The sequence below is a fragment of the Brachyhypopomus gauderio genome, unplaced genomic scaffold, assembly GCF_052324685.1.
Source record: "Brachyhypopomus gauderio isolate BG-103 unplaced genomic scaffold, BGAUD_0.2 sc74, whole genome shotgun sequence".
Lineage (NCBI taxonomy): Eukaryota > Metazoa > Chordata > Actinopteri > Gymnotiformes > Hypopomidae > Brachyhypopomus > Brachyhypopomus gauderio.
In genome coordinates, this window is record NW_027506895.1 from 608,763 (window position 1) to 631,711 (window position 22,949).

The 22,949-nt window shown below is 45.4% G+C and overlaps 3 protein-coding genes across 4 annotated transcripts; all 3 read left to right on the forward strand.

Moving 5' to 3' along the window:
• Window positions 1–238: 238 nt before the first annotated feature.
• Window positions 239–12,890, forward strand: arid5a (AT-rich interactive domain 5A). Its single transcript, XM_076990334.1, has 7 exons — window positions 239–389; window positions 2,966–3,054; window positions 7,043–7,208; window positions 7,546–7,598; window positions 9,149–9,246; window positions 10,083–10,233; window positions 10,405–12,890. The coding sequence occupies exons 1-7, from the start codon at window positions 386–388 to the stop codon at window positions 11,596–11,598; spliced, it is 1,755 nt and encodes a 584-aa protein (XP_076846449.1). The 5' UTR covers window positions 239–385; the 3' UTR covers window positions 11,599–12,890.
• Window positions 12,891–15,123: 2,233 nt separating this feature from the next.
• On the forward strand, window positions 15,124–18,590 carry gins4 (GINS complex subunit 4 (Sld5 homolog)). Of its 2 annotated transcripts, XM_076990222.1 has the most exons (8): window positions 15,124–15,249; window positions 15,348–15,483; window positions 15,572–15,658; window positions 16,122–16,235; window positions 16,332–16,429; window positions 16,521–16,609; window positions 16,842–16,932; window positions 18,049–18,590. In XM_076990222.1, exons 2-8 carry the CDS (start codon window positions 15,385–15,387, stop codon window positions 18,143–18,145), a joined length of 675 nt encoding a protein of 224 aa, XP_076846337.1. In that variant the 5' UTR covers window positions 15,124–15,249; window positions 15,348–15,384; the 3' UTR covers window positions 18,146–18,590. The 2 variants fall into 2 exon arrangements, with proteins under 2 accessions (XP_076846337.1, XP_076846339.1); XM_076990224.1 differs by having other exon boundaries at window positions 15,156–15,483.
• A 2,767-nt stretch (window positions 18,591–21,357) lies between these two features.
• On the forward strand, window positions 21,358–22,835 carry ppp1r3c2b (protein phosphatase 1 regulatory subunit 3C2, duplicate b). Its single transcript, XM_076990221.1, has 3 exons — window positions 21,358–21,654; window positions 21,936–21,986; window positions 22,080–22,835. Exons 2-3 carry the CDS (start codon window positions 21,973–21,975, stop codon window positions 22,810–22,812), a joined length of 747 nt encoding a protein of 248 aa, XP_076846336.1. The 5' UTR covers window positions 21,358–21,654; window positions 21,936–21,972; the 3' UTR covers window positions 22,813–22,835.
• The last annotated feature ends 114 nt before the right edge of the window (window positions 22,836–22,949 follow it).

Sequence of the window (22,949 nt, forward strand, 5' to 3'; positions counted from 1 at the left end):
ACAACAGAACGAAACAATTTTGAAAGTACGAAAACAAACTACCATCAAAGCTGCATTCAGCTGTACTCTTAAATTTGCTTCACTAAAATCCGTAATACTGACGGTCATTGTAATCCTTCAAAAGAAGAAGCACTCACTCTATGAAAGAAAAACTCAAGGTCCCATGGTGCCTTGCCCGCTAAAGGTGAGGAAGTAAAGGGTTTTGCCCAATGAGAAACGGAAAGAATAATCTGGCTTGTACTTCAAGATTTGGAGAAGCTTTTGTTTTGCGGTGAGCGCAGAGACTGCGGTGCTGTTAACGTGAGCGCAGACTAAACACCACACGGTCAAGGAAGCAGATACGACTCAGACACAACCGATACTTTGGGCAAGGCACAATTTTACAATGGGTAAGCGTGTACAAGGGCTAATACTAAACTTTATTTGTAAATGGTTTATGGATTTAAAAGTTTATATATATATATATGGTTTTTGGATAGACAGTTTATGGCTAAATGGATAGATGTTTATGGATAAACGGTTTATGGATAGATAATGTGTCAGCTGAATAACTAGATTTTTAGCGTTTATAGATTATGTTTGTTTCAATGAAACTTTTCTATTGTTATGCCAGTAGCTATATTTCGCAAGAGCCAAATTTTATAATAAGCTAAATATTTAACATTCAGGTTTATTTTCTATAATAAATGTAGTGAGAGAAATGTTGTGGGGTGTAAAATTTCAGGGCAGGGAAGAGTTTTCAGAAGCGTGAGCACATATTTCTTTCAGCTAATTAATGGGTTATTTTAGATTGATTATCGAGTGACAACACGTACAAATGAAGTTTTTTTTTTAAATATTTGCTGTTGTATTTGATATCCTTGAGTGATTAGTACAACTTTACAATAAGAATGTTACTTAGCGGAAGTGTGCATAGAATGTGGCTTGAAATTCTAATAAAAGAAATAAGGAGAAATACGTATGACCATGGAGAAATGAAGTAGTTTTATTGCGTACCGTATGAACTCAGGGTCCATATTCGTAACTGTAGGCTGAACTAAGGAAGTGGTTAGGGGAAACAGAAAGAAGTACAGTATTGCTTCTAGCGTAAAACCCCGCATCTGATAAATGCGCAACATACTGAATATCCGAGCACGCTTATCAGCACCGATAAGGTTTATATTGCTACATTAACTGGTAAAGAATGAACCTTTGGCTAATGATGTGTCTGATTGGCCATACACCTCTGATAAATCTGGGTTATCTAAAGCAATACCTGGCTAGGTTTCTTAAAGAGTGTGTATTATTTCGCTTTTCTTCATTTAGCATAATGTAAACGAGTTTAGGTGTATCTGTGAGTTATCCTAACACACAGACACAGCACAGAGGAATGTGAGACAGCACGTCTCTCACGGATCCCTCATAGTGCGTTCTTACACTTGCATTAAGAAAAATAATAATTAATATAATAATAATATAATAATATAATATAATAATTAAAAATCGGCCTTGCACGATTTACATAATTGCGGATGCCAAAAGTGTTGGTGCGGTGGTTCTAACGCTTCGGTGGCCCCCGTCACCGGGGAGCGAGAGCGAAATACAGAAGTCAGGACGTGTGCGCTCGCGACAGCGCGGGGTCCTGGGCTCCACTCGCGGAGATGCACGAGCGCATGGTAGTGAACTGAGGAAGGGGAAGTTGGCATTGGTGGCAGGAGGTGGGCGGCGCGTGGCCCTACAAGAGTCTATAATTCAGAAACAAAACTGATCTGCAAGTAAATGACCGCGCGTGCGTTTTATTAAAGCTACCTTTTTTAAAAAAAAAAGTGCACAAGCGCATGCATCAACATCACGCGATCGTGCGTGGATTTCATTGGTTAATGCGTAAAATGGCAAACGCAATTGAAGATGCTAAAGTTGCCGCATGTGTCCTGCAGATGTATCGATTCTTTAATTTGATATATTATACAGGGGTGCTTAGTAAGTTGTGCCTTGTTATGTTGGTGCAGTAATATGTCATATTAGAACAGTGCATCACACAGCTGTGGTTTATTCACACAGACAGGAAGCCGTGTTGTAATCATGTGGTTTCATATTAGAACAGCTCTCTCTCTCTCTCTCTCTCTCTCTCTCTCTCTCTCTCTCTCTCTCTCTCTCTCTCTCTCTCTCTCTCTCTCTCATTACTTTCTTTTTTCTATCATATTTCTCTCATTCATTCCCTACTCCCACTCCCTTATTTTTCTGCCTTTCTTATTTTTCTCTCATTTCTTTTTGCAAGATAAAAAACCCAAAGCCTACGTTTTCCTTGAGAATAGCACAGTGAACACACCGTGGCGTATTTCACAGCTTGTCTTGAGGTTCATTTAATAGTCTCTTGCACAACGTGACACCACTCATGCAGACTAGGGATGTCAGAGATGGTGGAACAGCCCTGCTGCAAAACATCATTTCACTGAACAACACCAGAGTTACCGCAATGCTTTTCAAAGCTTAATGCACATGTGTGTTTGTTTCTTGTGGTTTTACTGAAGGCAACTGTGGGCCCCAGCTGCATTTAAAGAGTGTAACAGAATCACTTGTAATACAATTGTAATCATTGCATTAAAAACTGCACTATCTCACTGCATTGTGTTTAATTAAGTGCGCAATCCTTTGCCATGAAATTATACAATTTTTGCATGAAAGGTAACAGTTCAATTTCAGACAAAATTCTACGGTGTGATGGCATATGATTCCTCTTATAAAAATACAATCTATATTAGCTATTCATGTAATTGTTCTAATTCACAGTGAAGTCAGGTTGGCAGCAAACATTCTTAAACTCTGATTAGATTAATATCTTAAAAAAAAATTTTTTTTATGTCAATGCATGAATCAAACTCAGTTGATAATTACTGTTTCTGTTCTTAATGCATTGTTAATATAGCGTCTTTAGTCAACCAACAGCCGAGTTCTGTTCGTCATGGGTGTGTATGGTGTCTTTCAGTGTCGGACCCGCACGGGGAGGCGAGTGGGTCAGAGGAGCCAATAGACGTGTGCGAGGAGAGAACCGAGGGGGAGAATTCACCCAATCAGGTAAGAGCACCCTCACACGTGACAGCACACTGTCCCGCCTCACAGCTCTTCATCTCTAAGTTCATTATAATCGTCGCTGTCGCTGCAAACACTTGTTGGCCACCCGTTCACACGGCGGCTAATATCAGTCATGTGTGTTTTTCTCTCATTTAAGATGTGTATGTGTGTGTGTGTGTGTGTGTGTGTGTGTGTGTGTGTGTGTGTGTGTGTGTGTGTGTGTGTGTGTGTGTGCGGATTTCATACATTTATTTCGAGTGCTTCATTTTATCGCGTTTAATTCGTTCTACTTGAATATGCACAGGGACATGGTCGTGGCCATTATGAGTTCACTCAGGGACCAGTAGCGCCTCTAACATCCACTTCCAGTGCTTACAGGAAATGCGACACACACCCTACAAGCATGTAAAAGGCCTAACTGAGTACTTTTATTACTTTAATACATAGTTTCAGTGCTGTATGATGCAACATTCAGTTGAGTATGTTATGCTACCAACAACTGGCCCACAGCCTTTGCTATTGTAAAGACAGAACATGTCAGTGTAACCTGATTTTCATGGCTGTAATAAGCATTGGTTTCAACGTGTCTCTCCATGTGATGTGTAATGATGGTGAAGGGGAGCAGCTTCTTTCTGATAGGTTTATGGCACGAATTGACCTCCAGACATCTGGTAGCTTGATGTCTAGCACACGTTTGTCTGTGAGAGATGAGGTGGGGCCTAAACAACACAAAAAATAGAATAATATTTATATTTAAATGAATGTGAGCACACATTTTTAACTTAAATAAATACTAGATTGGTAAATAATAATAATAATTACTATGAATTACTAGCCTAATGTAATTGGTTAGTCAACTTTGTAAAAGGACATGTAAATGGAAATGTAATTGGTTAGTCAATGGAAGAATGAGTAATGGAAAATGAATGAAATTTAAACAAGAAATAAGTAATCCTAGTTGAATTTGTGTTTTATGTTCAGAAGACATGGACATTATGATAACATTATGATAATAACAGGCAAACACAAACACTGTTTTAACACATTTTAAAAACAGTGTTTTACCATTTATTAGCATTTATACACATTTTCAATCTGGTTTCTGCATTATGGAGCTAGTTTTTATTTATTTATTATGGTTATGACCCTGTTGTTTTTATTTCTAATATGGAACTAATATGGTTTTCTCGCTCTAACTGAATAACGTTTTTCAGGATTCGTCCTGACAGCTGTGTCGTATCAAAATCTGAAAGCCACGCAGTTTCAGTGGCAAGAGCTGGCCTTCCGGTAGCACCTTTTTCAATGCACAGATAAATTTTCGTTTTGAGAGTTATTGACACGTCCACACCATCAGCCCACGCACATTTGCGCAATGTGAATGAGATGGAAATTTAACAAACGCTAGTTACGGCAAGTCTGTCAAGTCAGCTGGTATCCTATATAGGTTGTTTTTAGTTGCGGTTTTGATGGGTGGGGGGCGTCTGCAGTTGGACAAAAAGCTCCTTCCTGTTCGAAACTAACGTTACATTCAATAGCTCTGTGGTCTAAATACAAATGAAATACTGCTGCAGTACATCGGCTCTCTTGGCCAACAAGAGCTAACTACAGTCTACATAGGAGTTACATCCAACTGTAGATTTACTCTCTAAAGAGTACATGGTGATTTTTAAAACTACTGGATTCCAAGAAAAGCCCCCAAAGTAATCTTCCTCGAAACTGGTTTTCGGAGTTGTCAATTTCACAGGAAGTGTTTGTGCAGATGGCAGTCTCTTAACACTGTGGGTGAAATTTCAGTGAAGATGACTCAACTCAGGCCAGAGAGCGACACCATGAGAGTCAGAGAAATAGACTGCATTAGTGGAGTTGTCAGAAAGAAAGTTCTCTGCTTGGAGGTGCAGGATCTGTTTTGATCGTATGACTCATTCAGGGTTACCCCTGTATGGCACACGTCTGCAATATTATTCCTTTCACAGAACACAAAAGTGATTTAGGCTTTGGTTTTCTAACTACTCATTCTAATACACAGAAGAGGGGCCCACATCTTCAATATTACTCAGTGACAGCTTGGAGATAGATGTTCGTTATTAGTCACGTAGACGCCTGCTTCTGGGAAGCAGTGAACACTGAGGAACTCCATTCAGTTTGAAACTCTTTGACTGAAGGCTCCGCTTCATACGCGAGGGCCCACCACAACCGCTACAGACGTCAAATGGAAAGTCGGAGGTTTACTGTACACTGACACTGTTGACTAAGTCATCCGAACTTTTCTGACTGCAGCAAAGCATAGTCATTTTTGTCAAGATATTGTCGGTGTGCAGTTCTGAAATTGAAATCTTGTTTTAATGTGACTTTTTATTTGTGTTTGCTACATACAACAAAGCAAACAAGCAAGCAAACCAACTCTGAACATGTATGTGTGCATAGGCCAAACAGGAATGTACTGTGATAACACGGGAATCGCATGTTACCCCCTTACAAAACTAGAGGGGTGGGGGGTGGGGTTGGGGGGGGGGGGGGTAAAAGCCTCTTGTTCTGGTGGGACAAATGAAAGACTGCTGTAAAGCCCAGGACCAGTAATGAAGGACATAATTACATGTACAACATATGTTTGATATAAAAAATAATATAATGACAATAACATCATTATTATTATATAGTCTAATTATAAACTAATTTCTGATCTATCAATTTGAAATTATCTATCTTGGCAAGATTTAGCTATGTGTGTTTTGTTGCTAATAATATTATTTACATTTGCACTTACATATATAGACATGTGCAAAATAACTTAGGAAAGTGCTTTGTAATCTCCACAGGAAAAAAAAAAATCTAAAAATATATTTATTGTTATTAATTTTGGAACAATCTGTTTGCCACATAAGCCACGAAGCGTTCCTTTCTTCACAGGACTGTGTTGTGATGTGGGAGCGTGTGATTGATCCTGTGACGGTCGGGATGTTTTTCTGCTGCGCTGGTGTTCTTGTTTCCTGTTTGTGGCCTGGTCCTGTGTGGCCCATTGTCCTTGGTGTTCGTTCGCCCCGCCTGCCTGACTGGCACTCGGGTACACTTCCACTTTGTGCTCCGTGACTAAAAGTCTGGCTAGGGAAATCTTGCTCAGATATTAGCTTAGCTGGAATTTTTGAGGGGACTTCACCCGGACAAGTGCTGACGGATTTTGTATTGTGACAGAAACGGAATCACTTCAGTCAGCGGCGTGGAAGTGACCGGACAGAGGCGCCCGAACACCAAACTCCCCTGCAGTCGGGAAGAATCGTCTCTGTGTCACAGCCGTAAACCTTAAAGCTTGTTTTTCAAAGAACAGCCATCCGCCGCTCCTCTTAAACCATCTTACGTGAATTCTAGTCCCTGTGCGTCGGTCAGCCACCCCCAATCCGCGTTCCCGTGCGGCTCTAGCGGGAACTCTTCCGTTTCTCGTGCGGCGGGCTGGTGCAGGCTGGCTGCAGTGAAACCCCCAGCAGTCTCTTGATGCACTTTGGGCAGGATGACTGGTTGCTTATTGAAAGTGGTGGTGAAAAGAAGAAAAAAAAAACGCCATGTTTTCAATTTCTCACTCTGAATATGACTGGGGCCCCGGAAGAAGGTTACATGAACCCGTATTCCCCTCAGATCTGATATGATGGAATTTGATATGAGGTGATGAGAATGCGAACAAGATGAGGTTGTTTGTTTGTTTGTTTGTTTACGTGAAAGTGAAATATGACAATACATTAAAGCAACATTCCTTCCAGTAAGCGATTATTTCAGATGAAACCATTGCACAATTACATGCAACACGTGTTTTCATTTTGCCTTGTGGAAAATACATATTCATCTAGAAACCAGTATGACTGTACACCAGTTTAAACTAAATTAAAAATTCTGACCAAAGTTTGAAAATGTGGTTTTACAGAGTTTAGATTTTTAACACTGTTTATGCAGAAATTCTGTTTGAAATTTTAGATACTGACAGGACATATTTTTGCTGTTTTAGTCAAATAGGGACATGGAGATGTCAGAGGCCACCGCTATTGGTGCAGAGGAATCCAGAACGAGCCAATCAGAGAGTGAAGAGAGGGCCTTTGTGATTAATCTGTACCACTTTATGAAGGAGAGAGGCACGCCAATAGAGAGAATACCTCACCTAGGCTTTAAACAGAGTGAGTACTTCAACATGTGGGTGGAGCCATCAGGCCACACAGCATCTAAAGAGCGGGTTATAATAGAATACTCTGTGAGGTCATTTACTCAAGTATGCAGTATCTTAGCATACATGCAGTATTTTTGATGTTTGGGATTATTGCTTAGTGGTGACGACAGGGTAGATTTTCTGATTGAGCTGTGATTATATGCATCTGTGAGTACGCTCAAATGAATGCAATCAAATGCTAGATAAATGCAGTAATACCGTTTGGCTGTTTCCATGCTGAAGTTTCCAGCAGTGAGGGGATGTAAACCTCTGATTAATTCTCTCTGACCTTCTGACCTCTTTTGCAGTCAACCTGTGGAAAATCTACAAAGCCGTAGAGACCTTGGGAGGCTATGACTCGGTACGTATGCACACGCACTCACACGCACAAAATCTCAAATACACCTTTTCACATCTCCTCTACCCTCCCTCTGCTTGTTTCTGTTCTTGTCTGCATCCCTTTGTCCGTTTCTCACGCAAGCGTCGGTGCTCTGCTCCAACCGCTGGCCGGGTGAGAGCATCACGCCCTCGGACCACCAGCTCCTTCCTCTTCCTCTCGTACCTGCGCCGTGCCGAGGGTCTCACACTGTCCCTCGGTGGAAACTGAGCGTGCTCGAGATTAGCGCGGGGTTCCATTGCAAGCTGAGGCCATTGCGACCGCAATGAGAGCAGACAGATCCACCTTCCCCTTTGCCCAGGCAGGCAGTCTGCTGTCTCTCTGCAGGCCACCCGCCCCAACTTTGCTTTGTTGTCCTGAAGTGTTCCACTCTGTGAAGATGCGTGTGGTTAGACTACGTCTCAGCGTAACCACCTGTGCATTCTGGCCAGCAGAACATCTTTGGTCTGAGGGTCTGAACTCATATGTGTAAAACGCCTAAGTGACTTCTGACATAGTAGGCAGAAATAAGAATAGGCAAAGCGATACTGACAGTACACAGAGAAGATTATCAAAAGACACAGTCTGTGTTTAAGGGTGTATGAGAAGCTCAAGGTGACTAATGGTGGTGATTATGTATTTGTTTGTTTTGAGTAAGCAGGCTGTTCTTGATAAGCCTAATCTAGCAGCAGAGTGCTCAGAACAGCACTGGGAGATCAGGTGCAGATTGCATCCGTTACATCAGTTACGCACTAATACCAGTAACTAGTTCAGCTCTGCAGTAAAATCAAAACCCCTTTTAAAATTTCCTCACACAGCTGCATCGTTCTCTCTCACACCCGTGAGCGGGTTCGTGAGCGGGTACGTGAGCGGATTCATGAGCGGGTTCGTGAGCGGGTACATGAGCGTGTACGTGAGCGGGTTCGTGAGGGGGTTCGTGAGCGGGTTCGTGTGAGCGTGTACGTGAGCGGGTTCGTGAGCGTGTACGTGAGCGGGTTCGTGAGGGGGTTCGTGAGCAGGTTCATGAGCGTGTACGTGAGCGTGTACGTGAGCGTGTACGTGAGCGGGTTCATGAGCGTATACGTGAGCGTGTACATGAGCGGGTTCGTGAGCGTGTTCGTGAGCGGGTACGTGAGCGTGTTCGTGAGCGTGTACGTGAGCGGATTCGTGAGCGTGTACGTGAGCGGGTTCGTGAGGGGGTTCGTGAGTGTGTACGTGAGCGGGTTCGTGAGCGTGTACGTGAGCGGGTGCGTGAGCGGGTGCGTGAGCGTGTACGTGAGCGTGTATGTGAGCGGGTTCGTGAGCGTGTACGTGAGCGGGTGCGTGAGCGTGTACGTGAGCGTGTTCGTGAGCGGGTTCGTGAGGAGGTTCGTGAGTGTGTATGTGAGCGGGTTCGTGAGCGTGTACGTGAGCGGGTTCGTGAGCGTGTACGTGAGCGGGTTCGTGAGCGTGTACGTGAGCGTGTACGTGAGCAGGTTCGTGAGCGTGTATGTGAGCGGGTTCGTGCTCTTACCGTGCGTATTGTGTGTCATCAGGTGACAGCTCGCCGGCTGTGGAAGAACGTGTACGACGAACTCGGGGGCAGTCCGGGCAGCACCAGCGCAGCCACCTGCACCCGTCGCCACTACGAGAGGTGAGCCCCGCCCCACGTACAGCCCCGCCCCCCTGCCCACGAATCAGGCCTCTGCGCGGCCCTAACGTCCTTGTGTTAAGACAGCCACGTGTCGCTATAGGAGCAGCCACGGACCAATCAGATTGGGAGTTGTGCCGCCTAAAAGCCATAACTGGTGAATGACGCAGTAGACCAAAATTTGTTCCGATGTAGCAACATCACACTGACTGATGTGTTCACATGAAATCTGTACAGAAAGAGCCAGAAACAGCTGAAACGGGTGGTGAGCAGTTTGGCAGTGATAATTGACATTTGTAATTTTGTGTTGGGATATATTGAACATTTTTGACAGTGGTTAGTACCTGAGAGGTTATTTTGATCCAAAGGGCACAGATCACTTCCACTGATATAATTTCCACTGACATAATTTACAACTGACCAAGAGCCCTTTGCCTCCGTTTATATTAGTTTCTGGTTTAGATGGTGATTAATAAAACTGAACTCCAGTATGGCAATGTAAATGTACATACATGTGGTAGTGATAAATCTTTGCACAGACTCAGTATTTATGGTTATGATAAGTTTCAACTACAGTTCCAGTACTTCCCTGAATTAACAATGAGATGAGCTCTGTGCTGCCACCTAGTGACACTCTACATATAACTGCACCTACTTTAGTTGGCCAGCGCAAATCTTGTTTTCAGATGTCACGTTTACTTAAGGTTGTAAGATCTGAAAACAAGACAAAAGTGCTGGTGTGAAGTGAAAACGTGGTGTGAAGTGTGAAGTGTTTTTGTGCTGTGTTGCGCGAGCCTCTCCGGTCACACCTGTGCTCCTCTCCTCTGCGTCGTCGACAGGTTGGTTCTGCCTTTCGAGAGGCATCGGCGTGGGGAGGAGGACAAGCCCCTCCCTCCCTCCAAACCCCGCAAGCAGTACAAGAGGAGCACGGAGGGCAAGATTAAAGCAGAGAGCAAGAAGAGGAGGAGGACGGACAGAGAGGAGCCAGAGGTGATTTAACGACACGGGACAGCAGCTCTCAAACGGACCTGCTCGGATCTTTTAGCCCTGAATACTTTTGGTGCAAAGTTCTGTCCTTGTCTAGGCTGTAGCAATACAAACAGGTAATAAAGATCAAGACGGTTTGGGCCCTTTGTTAATATGTGTGCTGTGTTTTTTCAGGAGAACCTGAGAATGGATCACCGCTGCGAAAGAGGAGATTGTTCCGGTCCGTGGCCAGTGTCGGAGCATCCTGATGGTGACCAGCATTCTCTGGCCTCGCCCCCTGTCGCGTGCCCTAAGGAGAAGCCCCTCCTCAAGAGCCTAAGCCCCGCCTTGGTCATGTCCCCCTTGGAGAAGAAGAAACGTCTGGCACAGGCCAGTTTGAGTGTAGCGTCCCCTGCTGGCCTGGAGGAGGGGGCGGAGCCTGAGAGACCATCGGTGATCCAGCTGTCATACTCCTCCCAGTCTCCGGCCTGCTCATCCTCCACCCGCCTTAGACACGCCTCAGACGGCTCGCCCCTCCCCCTGTCCTCTCCCTCTGCTTCCTTATCCCGTAGCTCCTCCCCTTACTCCGTCTCCTCTGAGGACTGCGTGCCCGTGCAGACGCAGCAGACACCCGCCCCCGATGAGGAGAAGCAGAAACCCGTCCTCTTCAGCCCCGTGCCTTCCCCGGAGTCCGCCAGTGCCCGGGTCTGCAAGCCCTTCAGCCACTACCCCTACTCCAAGGACCTCGTCGCCCTGCCCCGTCCAGTCTACCGGGACTTCCTTCAGGTCAGCCCCACCCATATGGAGAAGCCCCCCAGGGCCCCGTTGCCATGGGGCTCAGAGAGCAAAGTGGGTGGGAGAACCCCCGCCCTTCGGATTCCCATCTCCGCCTCCGCTGGACGCGCCTGCTGGGCCCACTCTCCCTCCAGCTTCACCAAGGTCCCGCCCCGCACCCCCTGGGGACCCGTATCACTACAGCCCCCGTACAAACTGCACGTGCCCCACCCCCAGGCCCACCCCAAGAGGCCGAGCAGCGCGGAGGCCTTCGCCAAGAAGATCGCCTCTCCCTCGCACTTCGTGGACAGGAAGGAGAAGGCCAAGATGGTGGTGCCCAAACCATTGCCCGCCCAGCAGTACATCCTCCACCCACAGCCCGGCCTGCCCATGCCGTACTTGCTGCCGGAGCAGCTGAAAACACTGCCGGTCCACCCCGTCCTCCTCCCCGCTCACCTCACCATCCCTCCATCCCAAGGCCACCCCCCCCACCCAGTCCCCATGGGCGCCTACCTCCCTGGGACCTACGAGGCGGCCCTGCGCTCGTACCCGTACTCTGTGCCCCTCTGCCATCCGCCAGCCAGCTACAACATGGCGAGCCTGCAGCCGTTTTAACAGGACCCGCTGTCCGGACCATTGTAGCGGTTATACTGGGCAGCATCTGACCAGTTCATAATGCCATAGTTGTTGGAATACGAAATTCTGATTGCACTTCACCTTAACTTGAATCTTTTTGACAATCTTTTGTTTTTTGTACTTGTTCCACACTTTAACTCAAAGGAACCATTCAGAACTCCAAAAGAAGAAAGAAAAGTATGAAATGCTTCTGTAATTGCAGTGTTCACGCACTGAAAAAACAGACTACTGAGTGTTAGTTGAGGTCAAGCTGGGGAAAAAAAGTGCAGGATGTTCCTTCTGTAAGAAGGAAGAAGTAACCTAACAGACCAAAATAAAAGTCCTGCCTTAAATTTCTGTTTGCCACTGTAAAGGGTTCTTTCTTCAGTCTGAACAGTAAAGGGTGCTGAGGAACAAAAACTGCGGAATCTGCAATTAAGCAGTGACGAACAAAAACCAGCAACCACAACTAAAATAGAACTGGAAATGGAACCAGTGAAGAGACTCTACCTATGGATTTGAACTGAGGTCCATCCGTTACCTCCCATTACTGACTCAATGTCACTCTTTAAATAAAGCGTCGGAAATGTGGCATTTTTTTTTTACATGTACATTTGTAAATTGTGTATGAAGTATTTTATTTTTTATGAAATAAAGTATGGTTAGATGAAGATCATCTCAGACTTCACAAAGGCATCTTCTCCCGTGTATTACGCACTGAGACCCATGAACGTCAGCATGGAAGCCACCGAAAGCATATGGAAGCACTTTTCATTAAACTTAAATTATGTACAATGAAGGCAGAGATCACTTTAATGTGCAGAATATTATTTGAATTATTATTATGCAGATAGCAATAAAACACTGGGAATATGAAATGTTTCAACATAATTTACATAACAAGATCTTTGCTAAACTGAGTTTTAAAGGAATATTCTTTTCAGTAAGTAAAACAGGCTTACTCTGGTAAACAGGTGAGATGCAACAATAAAGAATAAACTGCGTTAAGCGGAAATGTTGAAATTGTGCTGGATATTGAAAAAGTTTTAACATGCTTTAAACAAGCGCCCCTCCATGCCGTATTTGGTGATCCACGAAATGAAATACTTTTTCAGCCAATCGACTCATCACACAATGGACTCCGGGAGACCTCGAGAGGTGGCACTGAACACAGTTCTAAGAAGTGCAAGACGTCTCGCAACATTGCTGTTTTCAGAATGGGGAACTGCAGAGCTTTTCGTGTCTTGCATTCGCAGCGGCACCGACACTGAACTGCTGCAGACACGTCAACCAATCCAAAAACAATGCAACCATTACATTCGGCTATAGTGCAACTATGTCCTTAACCGTCCTTATCAATGGAAGGTGGTAAATTGTGAAGTGCTTGTATATTCTTTAGGGTTTCAAGGTGCTGTGGGGATCTTGAAAGCAGAAACAGTGTGGGTAACATTATAACAAGGTGAATGCATGGTGGCAGTGCCGAAATATGGGACCGCAAAACCATTTTTGCACATTTTCTGCATTCGTGATGTCGAGAAAAATGGTTTTGTTGTCACACATTCTGATAACTGCACATGGGTACGATCATTTATTGTAGTTTAGAGGGACGTTAATGTAAACCTAGTCCAAAAGATAAGGTAGGCACGAAAAGATAAAAAAGATAAGGTAAATTACACGTCCCTTATGCATACAGACACAAATAAATATTTTTGCAATTTAAACTTAATTTCAAGTAACGTAGAAAGAATAAAAATAAAACATTTGTACTTTTGGTTTTTTGCACTGGCAAATGGGTGGTTAGTGCGATTGACCAACGTTGCCTCTTTTCCCATAGGAATCAATTGGGTCACCAAACATCCGTATTTCACGTCCTGTCCCAGGTTTTTTAAAGTGAGGAAATGTTCCAGTTTTTAAATTACCTTCCTTGGACTATAATCATTTGTTATTGGAGTTATTTATTGACGTTTACTGAAAAGCATTTTTAATAAACCAACTGCAAATATCATGTTATTGCAGGATTGCGTGGGCCTATGTTAAGTAATGTGAACTCCAATACAGGGCCGGCGCCACGGGGGGGGGGGGGGGGGTGAATGGGGGAGGCGTCCCGCCCCCTCAATGTAAAAAATAACTCATTTATTTTACAACAATCGCCACATGGTGCCCCCCCCCCCACCCGCTCGACAATCGTTACACGCACCCCCCCCCCCCCCTCAACAACTTACGTTCGCCCCCCCCCCCCCCCCGACATTTTCTGACGCCCCCTCACTGTATATGTTCTGGCGCCGGCCCTGCTCCAATATTTGAGTTGTTGGTGTAAACGCTCTTCTTCTCGACCACACACAGGCGCAACATGTGCAACAGCGTCCAGTGTTGCCAACTTAGCGACTTTTGAGACTCTCTAGCGACTTTTTTTTAAAGCAACCAGCGACAAATCTAGCGACTTTTTCTGGTGTTTCTGGAGACTTTTGGAGACTCTGAGATGTTCACACATGCTCTTCAGATACTGTCTGAGCGGGTGCTGTCTGAGCCCCGTACACAACACTCACAGTACAGTCTGACAGTCACAGCAGGGCATATAAATGCGTCTTCAGTGTGACACGAAATGAAATCACTGCATTTAACTCAGTCTGTCACTCACCTCCTCCCTGCTAACTGATACTCTTATGCTAACATTTAACAATAAAGCAAAAATAACTGATTTATGTAATTTATGAAGTTATTTTGAAAGGCTACTGCAAAGGCAACAGACATTGCTCACTTGTAGTTCTAACATATTTAGGGTGTTTTTTACTCACTTTTTTCTCTCCCACAACGTTATTCCTTTACAGCTTCAAAATCATGAATTATGCAAATGAGGCCATTATGACATACATTTAGCGACAGCCAATAGCTACTCTCCTTAATTCGATGGTCAAAGATTCCGGTGCAACACCGGATTACTAAACAAATATTTTAAGCCGCGGACTTTCATGGGACTCGCGACAATTGTTGGTTGTTGAAATAAAAAATAACCATATTAGGAGATCATTTCCGAGAGTGGGCAAAAGAGTTCGACTTCATATTGACCTCCACATTAATCCGACAGGGGCAGGTGGACAGATGTCCACGATGCAGCGCGTGCTGGTCCTCCGACCCCTTGTTTGGATGCATAATTCACGAATATCTCTAACGTTACCCATTATATTCCGTAGCAGCGGAATAAACTCCCAAACGACACCGATACGCTAGAACTAGCCCATAGCTATACACAACACGAATATCAGTCAATACAGCGTTGGTAGCACTGTACAGCTACCTAACTGCTGGCATTGCTGCCACCCACTGTTGCCGTAGTCAAACGCGAAAATTAAAATTATGTTTTTGTGTGATGGTAATATTATTAAAGGATGTAAAAATTAAGTAACATTCATAAATTATAATATATTAGATAGAAACTCATTATAGAGGACTTAGAATCTATAAGATAGACTGCATAGAAACACTGCGCACAACTGCGCATTATAACCTACTTGAAGAAATGAAGACGCCACCTAAAACGTCAGTATTTGGCGCGAAATGTCGTACCGGAAGTCGGTCGGTCACGTCTATAGTAATGTAAATAGCCAGCTACGTGTGTCGGAGGATAATTACACAGCTTTCAGAAACAATTTAGTGAGTTAGCACAGACTGTAAACAGCAAAGATAATAAAATATTAAGGTAAGTAATAGCTCTGCTAAAATAAATAAATAAATATCCACACTTTGGGTAGCGGCGTTTCTCTGGACGGCTGGTTGAGCTGCAGCGCGATGGCGGATGCGGTGTCGGACGCCAGTGATGTGAGTGATGGAGGAGACAGTCAGGAGGAGCTCATGACCCCGGCGGAGCTCATCGCCAGGTTGGAGGAGGTGTGTGGGGGTGAGAGGGTGTTCCCTTCGGGGGACATTTTAAAGATGTTTGTGTTTTTGTCGTGTTGAGAAGTCGTTCGTCTTTCAGGCATGGCTTAATGAGAAGTTCTCCCCGGAGCTGCTGGAGAACAAGTCGGAGTTGGTGGAGTGCGTGATGGAGCAGCTCACACACATGGTAGGACTGATGGAGTTAGGAGAGCGCAGCGTGGAGGTCCTGTTTGTAGAGCAACAGTTGAGAGTTGTGAACATTTGACCCAGAATAATCTTGCAGGGTATGTCAAGAGTTTTGTTATAATCAGTAATATTTCATAGTCAGGCAGGTTGGTCTATACTGACCTTTTCATATTGACTCTTGTGCTTACTTGGATGAGACTTGTTTAAAAATATTTCCCTTCTGCAAAACATCAAGGGTTTGTTAATTATCTGTGACGTGCTAGTGATTGTCACAGACAAATATTACGCAGAATAAAAGTTTAATATTACAGCAGGACGGATGTGTTAAGGTTGTTGTTGGGCAAAAAGGTCGTTTTCTTGCAGGGAAGATGAGTTTGTAGCAGGTTGGCCACCTTGATGCCGGGTCTGGGGTGCTGGGGTCAGGGCAGAGTGAGGTCAGCTGTCTTTCGTGTCTGCGGTTTCAGGAGGAAAACCTGCAGCGGGTGATGAAAGGGGACCTGAAGGCCAGCGTCCACCGCATGGAGATCGGTCGCATCCGCTACGTGCTGAGCTGCTACCTCCGCTCTCGACTGAGGAAGGTGCCGAGCGGGTGGAGCGGGAGCTCTCTGTGAATGTGCGGATCCATCTGCCTGTTGTGTTTACGCATGCCAGCCTCTTTTTGTTCCTTCGTGCAGATCGAGAAGTTTTTCCCTCACGTCCTGGAGAAGGAGAAGTCCCGGTCCGACGGAGACCCCTCGTTTCTCTCCCCCGAGGAGTTTGCCTTTGCTAAAGAGTGAGTGCCACGTGCGTCCGCAGCTGGCTTCCGGGTGACTCGCGGAGCCTTGGAGAGTTGGTCTTTAACTAGTTGTGGGCTGTGTTCACAGGTATCTGGCTAATACTGAAGTCTACCTGAAGGCTGTGGCACTGAGACACATGCCTCCCAATCTCCAGAGCATTGACATGCTGAAAGCTGGTGAGTTCACGAGACAGGATCTGTGATCACTAAGTGGACCAGCGGGGTCTGTATCAGGTCCTTAGATGGGGTAGAGCGGTCCGATGTTATAAGGAGCTGGTTTCATTCACTTCAATTCTCTGTCTCACACTGAGCTGTCAAAAATAGCTTTGATTGTGAATGTGTGTGTGTGTGTGTGTGTGTGTGTGTGTGTGTGTGTGTGTGTGTGTGTGTGTGTGTGTGTGTGTTTTAGTTCCAGAACCCTGTTTGGACTCGTTTGTTTTTCTGCGAGTGAAGGAGAGTCAGGAGAACATATTGGTGGAACCTGAGACTGATGAACAAAGGTAGAGTTCAACTGGGCCCTGCCTACACCTACCCTTATACTTACCCCTACCCCTACCCCTACCCCTACCCCTACCCTTACCCTTACCCCTACCCCTACCCCTACCCCTACCCCTACCCTTACCCCTACCCCTACCCCTACCCCTACCCCTACCCTTACCCCTACCCCTACCCCTACCCCTACCCCTACCCCTACCCTTACCCCTACCCCTACACTTACACTTTCGCCTACATCTACACCTTCACCTACACCTACACCTACACCTACCCCTTCACCTACCCCTACATCTACTCCTACACCTACACCTACCCCTTCACTTACACTTACCCCTTCACCTACACCTACACCTACACCTACCCCTTCACCTACCCCTACACCTACCCCTTCACTTACACTTACCCCTTCACCTACACCTACCCCTACACCTACACCTACACCTACCCCTTCACCTACCCCTACACCTACCCCTTCACCTACCCCTACATCTACTCCTTCACCTACACCTACACCTACCCCTTCACTTACACTTACCCCTTCACCTACACCTACCCCTACACCTACACCTACCCCTTCACTTACACCTACACTTACACCTACACCTACCCCTTCACTTACACTTACACCTACACCTACCCCTACACCTACACCTACCCCTTCACTTACACCTACACCTACCCCTTCACTTACACCTACACCTACCCCTTCACCTACCCCTTCACCTACACCTACCCCTACACCTAACCCTACACCTACACCTACCCCTTCACTTACACTTACCCCTTCACCTACACCTACCCCTTCACTTACACCTACACCTACCCCTTCACTTACACTTACCCCTTCACCTACACCTACCCCTTCACTTACACCTACACCTACCCCTTCACCTAACCCTTCACCTACACCTACCCCTTCACCTACACCTACCCCTACATCTACACCTACATCTACACCTACACCTACACCTACACCTACCCCTACACCCCTTTTGCCGTGCAGAATGAACATGGCTCCTTTTTATGGCTTGCAGTTGTTTTTCCACATTTTTTCACATTTTCACATTGTTTCATTTGATGCTCTGAGACAGTCTCACTCTCTCACTCTCGTCTCGTCTCAGGGAGTATGTTGTAGACCTGGAGGAGGGCTCCCAGCACTTGATGCGATACCGCACTATAGCACCACTAGTGGCCAGCGGTGCGGTGCAACTCATCTAGTCGGCTACAACTACCGGGAGCAAAACGGCCAGCCTGCCATAACGCTGTTACTGCCGCTGCCGAATACGAGGATGAGGACGACGACGATGATGATGATGGTGATGCATCCCATCCTAGGTTCTCACATGCTCTGTTGGATTCTGCAGGACACTGCATTGGTGGTCACACTACCAGCCTCTCCTACTACAGTCCAGGATTTGACTGGTTACTTCTGTGTGAACAAGGTCATAGTCTAAAATACCAAAACAATAGCAAATGGTCTGTTTTCCCCATGTGTACTGCAGCCACTCACGCATGTATCAGCCTACGTACAGTAATGTGAACACCTGACAGCAAAGTCTGTGTGAGGATTCACATTTTGTTCCTCACACTGTGAAGGATTTTATCTAATGACTTTATTCTCAAGCTGAGTGGAAGAACACATTTGAATGGGATTCATGATTGATGTAAATAGAAAACACTTTTGGATGTAAATAAAAAAAAAAAAATGCAGATGATTTGCGATGCTCAGTAATGGCTGTGAACTGTGGCGTGAATTAACGTTTTTAGTCAGACGATCTGGACCTAAAGCAGAGCAGGTTCACAATGTGAAAACAGTAACTGCGAAATGGTTTTGGTTTTCTTATCAGTCGTTATAATGTTTTGTAATAACAATGTAATAACATTTTGTAATTATACGTAGTGACACCGTAATTATATAGAGAACTACAGTCCCCAGAAGCCCCCAGGAGGGAGTAGCCCACCGGCATGCTGTGCCGTCCTGAGAACTACAGAGGATGACACACACTGAACAAAGACAGGGACAGACATGGAGACAGGCACACGGACAAAGACGGGGACAGACATGGAGACAGGCACACGGACAAAGACAGGGACAGTGTTTGAAAAGGCAACGACACAAAGGACAACAGGCACAGAGACGAAGGAGAATCCCAGCCGCCGTGCTGGGAGCGCGGTGCCCCCTAGGGGGCGCTGGCACGCCGGGGCTGGAGCGGGTGGTGTCGCTGTAGGGTCACCTGCCGGTTCTGGGAGGTGCGCGCTGGATGCTGGGAGCTCGGGGTGGTGCGCGTTTGCAGACACAGGCATCCTGTTGGGTCGGTCTTTTGCTGACACAGGCATCCTGTTGGGTCGGTCCTTCTGCAGCGTCTGCGAGGCTAAGCGGGATGCCAACGCGTTTTCTCAGTCTCTACGGTCTTAACGCTAACGAGATGAGAGACGGATGAAACGAGTAACAAGGAGACACACACACACAGATGAACACACAAACACCAGGGAGGAGTCGGGGGTGGCTACCATAACAAATGTCTTGCATGTTCCAGAACCTTTCTGCAAAAAAAAGTGCTCAAAATTACATTGTTTGTTCATCTTTACTGAGCATAAAATGGTCTGTTCCTTATATCTAGAAATCTAAGCAGATATTACCAGACTTTGGCAATGTGGTCTGGGCATGTTGCAGCATGCTAGCTTGCCTGGTCTGCGCGCCACAGCCTGCGTTCTTGCCCTGAGTCAGACGGGCATTGCCCAACGCTGGGCTTTCGGGGGCAGCGCCACAGTGCGTCTGCTGGGCTTTTGCTCACCGACGAGAGAATAACCTCTTTACTAAATAAGTGACAACTTAAGACATGCTTAAACGATAACAGATGCAAGCCTGTCGTATCTGATTGCTTGTGGTAGTTCAGCTGGCTGCTACATTAACCTGATTTTTGTGTAAATATGCGTGCGTTCATCGGGCATGTGCTCCAGTGCGTTGGGTGGAGTTCACCTTTGAGTAACTGTCACACCTTCCGATGGACAAGTCACTGTCTTGGCCTGTTAACCCCTCTTCCAAGTAGAGCACAGGAAGTTGTGTAGTAGAGTACTCATTAACGAGAACTGAGAACTACTCATTAGCCAGACCAACAGTCATATCGCAGGTATGTGTAGTCAGACGTATGCAGTGACTCGTAACTCTCGCCTGCAGCCTCTGTCTGCAGAAACACTCCCAACAGCCATTGTGCGTACAAATGATTGTTTGAAACGTCTTAGCCTGGGAAGGAGAACACACGCTAGCCCTTTGACGGCATGGCCGTTCGGAGCTTGGCCGTCTGCAGCAGTTAAGATTTGGAAAGATTCGTCTCCAAGTGTGATACTGTTAAGATCAGTGTTCCGGTTACTATGAAGTTTATATTAATTTCTTTCAACACAACTACTCTGCCAGATCGTGTTCGTCCTGACCTGAGCCCACGGTCATCTCTGATGGTGTTTTAGGTTACGTGCATAACTGCACACAAGTTATGCCTGCTCTGTCTCGCTCTATCTGGCTCTGTCTGGCTCCGCCACAACAGTCATGTCAAAGGAATGATGAAGCAAACCACAAAGCTCATGCCCAGGTGTTTACGAGACTTATTTATTCAACTTATTACATGCCTTGGGTCCATTCGAAAGACAACCCAGCGTCTGTTGTTAACAGCTTTTGGAGATTTGAAGCAGACCGATGCATTGTTTTGTTTTTGTTTTATTGCAAATTATTGTCAGTGTAAACAAGCAGTCAACACTAAACATGACAGTTTAGTTGGTCAGTATTGAGCAGGGTTTAATTTAGGGTCTTGTAGCATTTTATCTCCATAATGTGCACAATGACCAAACCAAGATACAAAAATCAAGACATCACTGTTTATTTTATGTTATGTCCTTTCAAGCTCAGAGGAAAGTTTACAGGAATATGTACATATGTAGGTTGCCTGCCCAAAATTTGCAGTATTCCCAAAAACTTTAACAGCTTTAACAGATGATCCGATGTGAATTGTCCGAAATTTAACAAAAAAAACGACCCTTGAATATTTGAAAAGAAAAAAAAAATTTGGTACCCAAAATTACATGGTGTGTACACAAATGGGTGATCCAGAAAAGTTGAAGCAGATATGGGCATCTCTCACATCCTTGTGGGATGATTGGAGCTTAATTAGGTCATAATTAACACACACACACACACATGCACATTTTCCATGCACGAACCTGATTCATCAGTACAGTTGGGAAAGCCAGGGAGGGATCACTGGATCTGAAAGATCAACTTCATTGTCCTAATCAATATTATACAATATTTGAAATTAATATAATGAAAAAGGATCTTTTGTTATAATAGAAAATCAACCTTACTGCATATTTCTGTGTATAGTTTTTTTAAAATCAACATTTGGGAATATTGCTATCTTCATATATGAAAATATTATCCAAAATTGGATTTCTCATTTATGGGAAGTGATGTTGAATCAAGTTTTGAAGGTTTAAAAAAAAGCGTAAAGTTTACATTGACGTCTAATCAGAGTAATGTGGGCAGGAACTTCCGGATAATATTGTGTGTCAGCCTGTTATGATGTAATGCTGAGTGAAAAAACGAAGTAGTCGACTCCTTTCACTACTCCAGCTGGTGAACTGCCAAGGATTCACTTATCTCCTTGTTCACAGCGACGTGCACAATACATTGTCTTCTAATTGCACCGAAGACCTCCAACCAGCTCAAAGTTAATGTAAGTTCCTGATTGAGTTCTTTTTCTTAATTGTTAAATATTTAGCTTTTTGGTAATGTGCGTCTTTAAATATTGCAACTTTCATCGTTACTTTTGGTATGACAACAGGACTGGCTTGTTCTCTAGAAAGGCGAAACAATCAATTACAGGCCATAGGGAGCTGTTTAAATTCATTACTATCACTTAAGACTAACTATAGCATACCTTGCGCAGACACAATAATGCCTAAGATTATCATTGATTGATCCTTTAATTTGATTGAATATTTATTTGTATTTCAGCTCTCGTGATATAACACTTCCACTTTGAAACACCTATATGTCCTGTATTAGGTAAGTGAAAAGTATTCTTGCATTAATTTTGCACCTTATGACTGATTATCTGAGTGAACATAAGTGTGACCTTGCTTGACCTTTACCCTACAGCGTACTGTCCATACCAATGGACATGGCCTTTACACGCCACAGAAGCTCCTCGCCGCACGGCCGACGACACACGGTGCCCTCTCCGAAACCCCTGCGCTCCTGCATCCACCACCGGGCGTTCTTAAACAAACACCCTCCGTCCACGACTCACGCTCTGACGAAGGTCGTCGCGCCGGGCAGCGGCGGGGAAAAAAGAGTCATATTTGCCGACTCCAAAGGGCTGTCCCTCACGTCCGTTCGCGTGTTCTGTAAGAGGGAAGGGAAGGTCCACGCGGAGCCGCCGGAACCGCCAAGGCCGCAGACGCTGAACTTGGTGAAGGACGGGGCCGCGCAGGGGCCCAAAATGCGTCTGGGGTTCACGCCGCCGTGCGCGGATTTCCGGGACTTCCGGTGCCGTCTGCGGGACAGCGCGGTGCTTCTGGAGAGCTGCTGCGTGACGGAGCGGTCCGTCCTCGGGACTGTGCGCGTCAGGAATATCTGCTACCAGAAAGCGGTGCGTGTCCGCATCACCTTCGATTCGTGGCGTACTCACCAAGACGTGTCGTGCACTTACTTGGATCAGAGCTACGGGGAGCCGGACACCGACGTCTTTGCGTTTGACATTGCACTCCCAGGATCGGTGGATCCACGGGAGAAGATAGAATTTTGCGTGTCGTACTTACCTGGGGGATACGGCAATGCAATGTGGGATAATAACTATGGCAAAAATTATAGCATTCATATGTGTGTGTGAGTCGAGAGCAGTGAAATGTCATTCTAGCCATCGTGAGCAACAAAAGACGCTATAATGCTTTGCCTGTGTGCAGCACAGATGGACTGTTGCACTAATACTAGTACTGGACACATTTGAACAGTAATGATATATAGTCT

Excerpts from the sequence above, each read along its gene's own strand:
- gins4 (XM_076990222.1), top strand. The coding sequence starts at position 15,385 with ATGGCGGATGCGGTGTCGGACGCCAGTGATGTGAGTGATGGAGGAGAC. Across the intron at positions 15,659-16,121 it reads TGGAGCAGCTCACACACATG|GAGGAAAACCTGCAGCGGGT; the intron begins GTAGGACTGATG and ends CTGCGGTTTCAG. Across the intron at positions 16,610-16,841 it reads CATTGACATGCTGAAAGCTG|TTCCAGAACCCTGTTTGGAC; the intron begins GTGAGTTCACGA and ends TGTGTGTTTTAG.
- arid5a (XM_076990334.1), top strand. Across the intron at positions 7,209-7,545 it reads TCACCTAGGCTTTAAACAGA|TCAACCTGTGGAAAATCTAC; the intron begins GTGAGTACTTCA and ends CCTCTTTTGCAG. Across the intron at positions 10,234-10,404 it reads CGGACAGAGAGGAGCCAGAG|GAGAACCTGAGAATGGATCA; the intron begins GTGATTTAACGA and ends GTGTTTTTTCAG.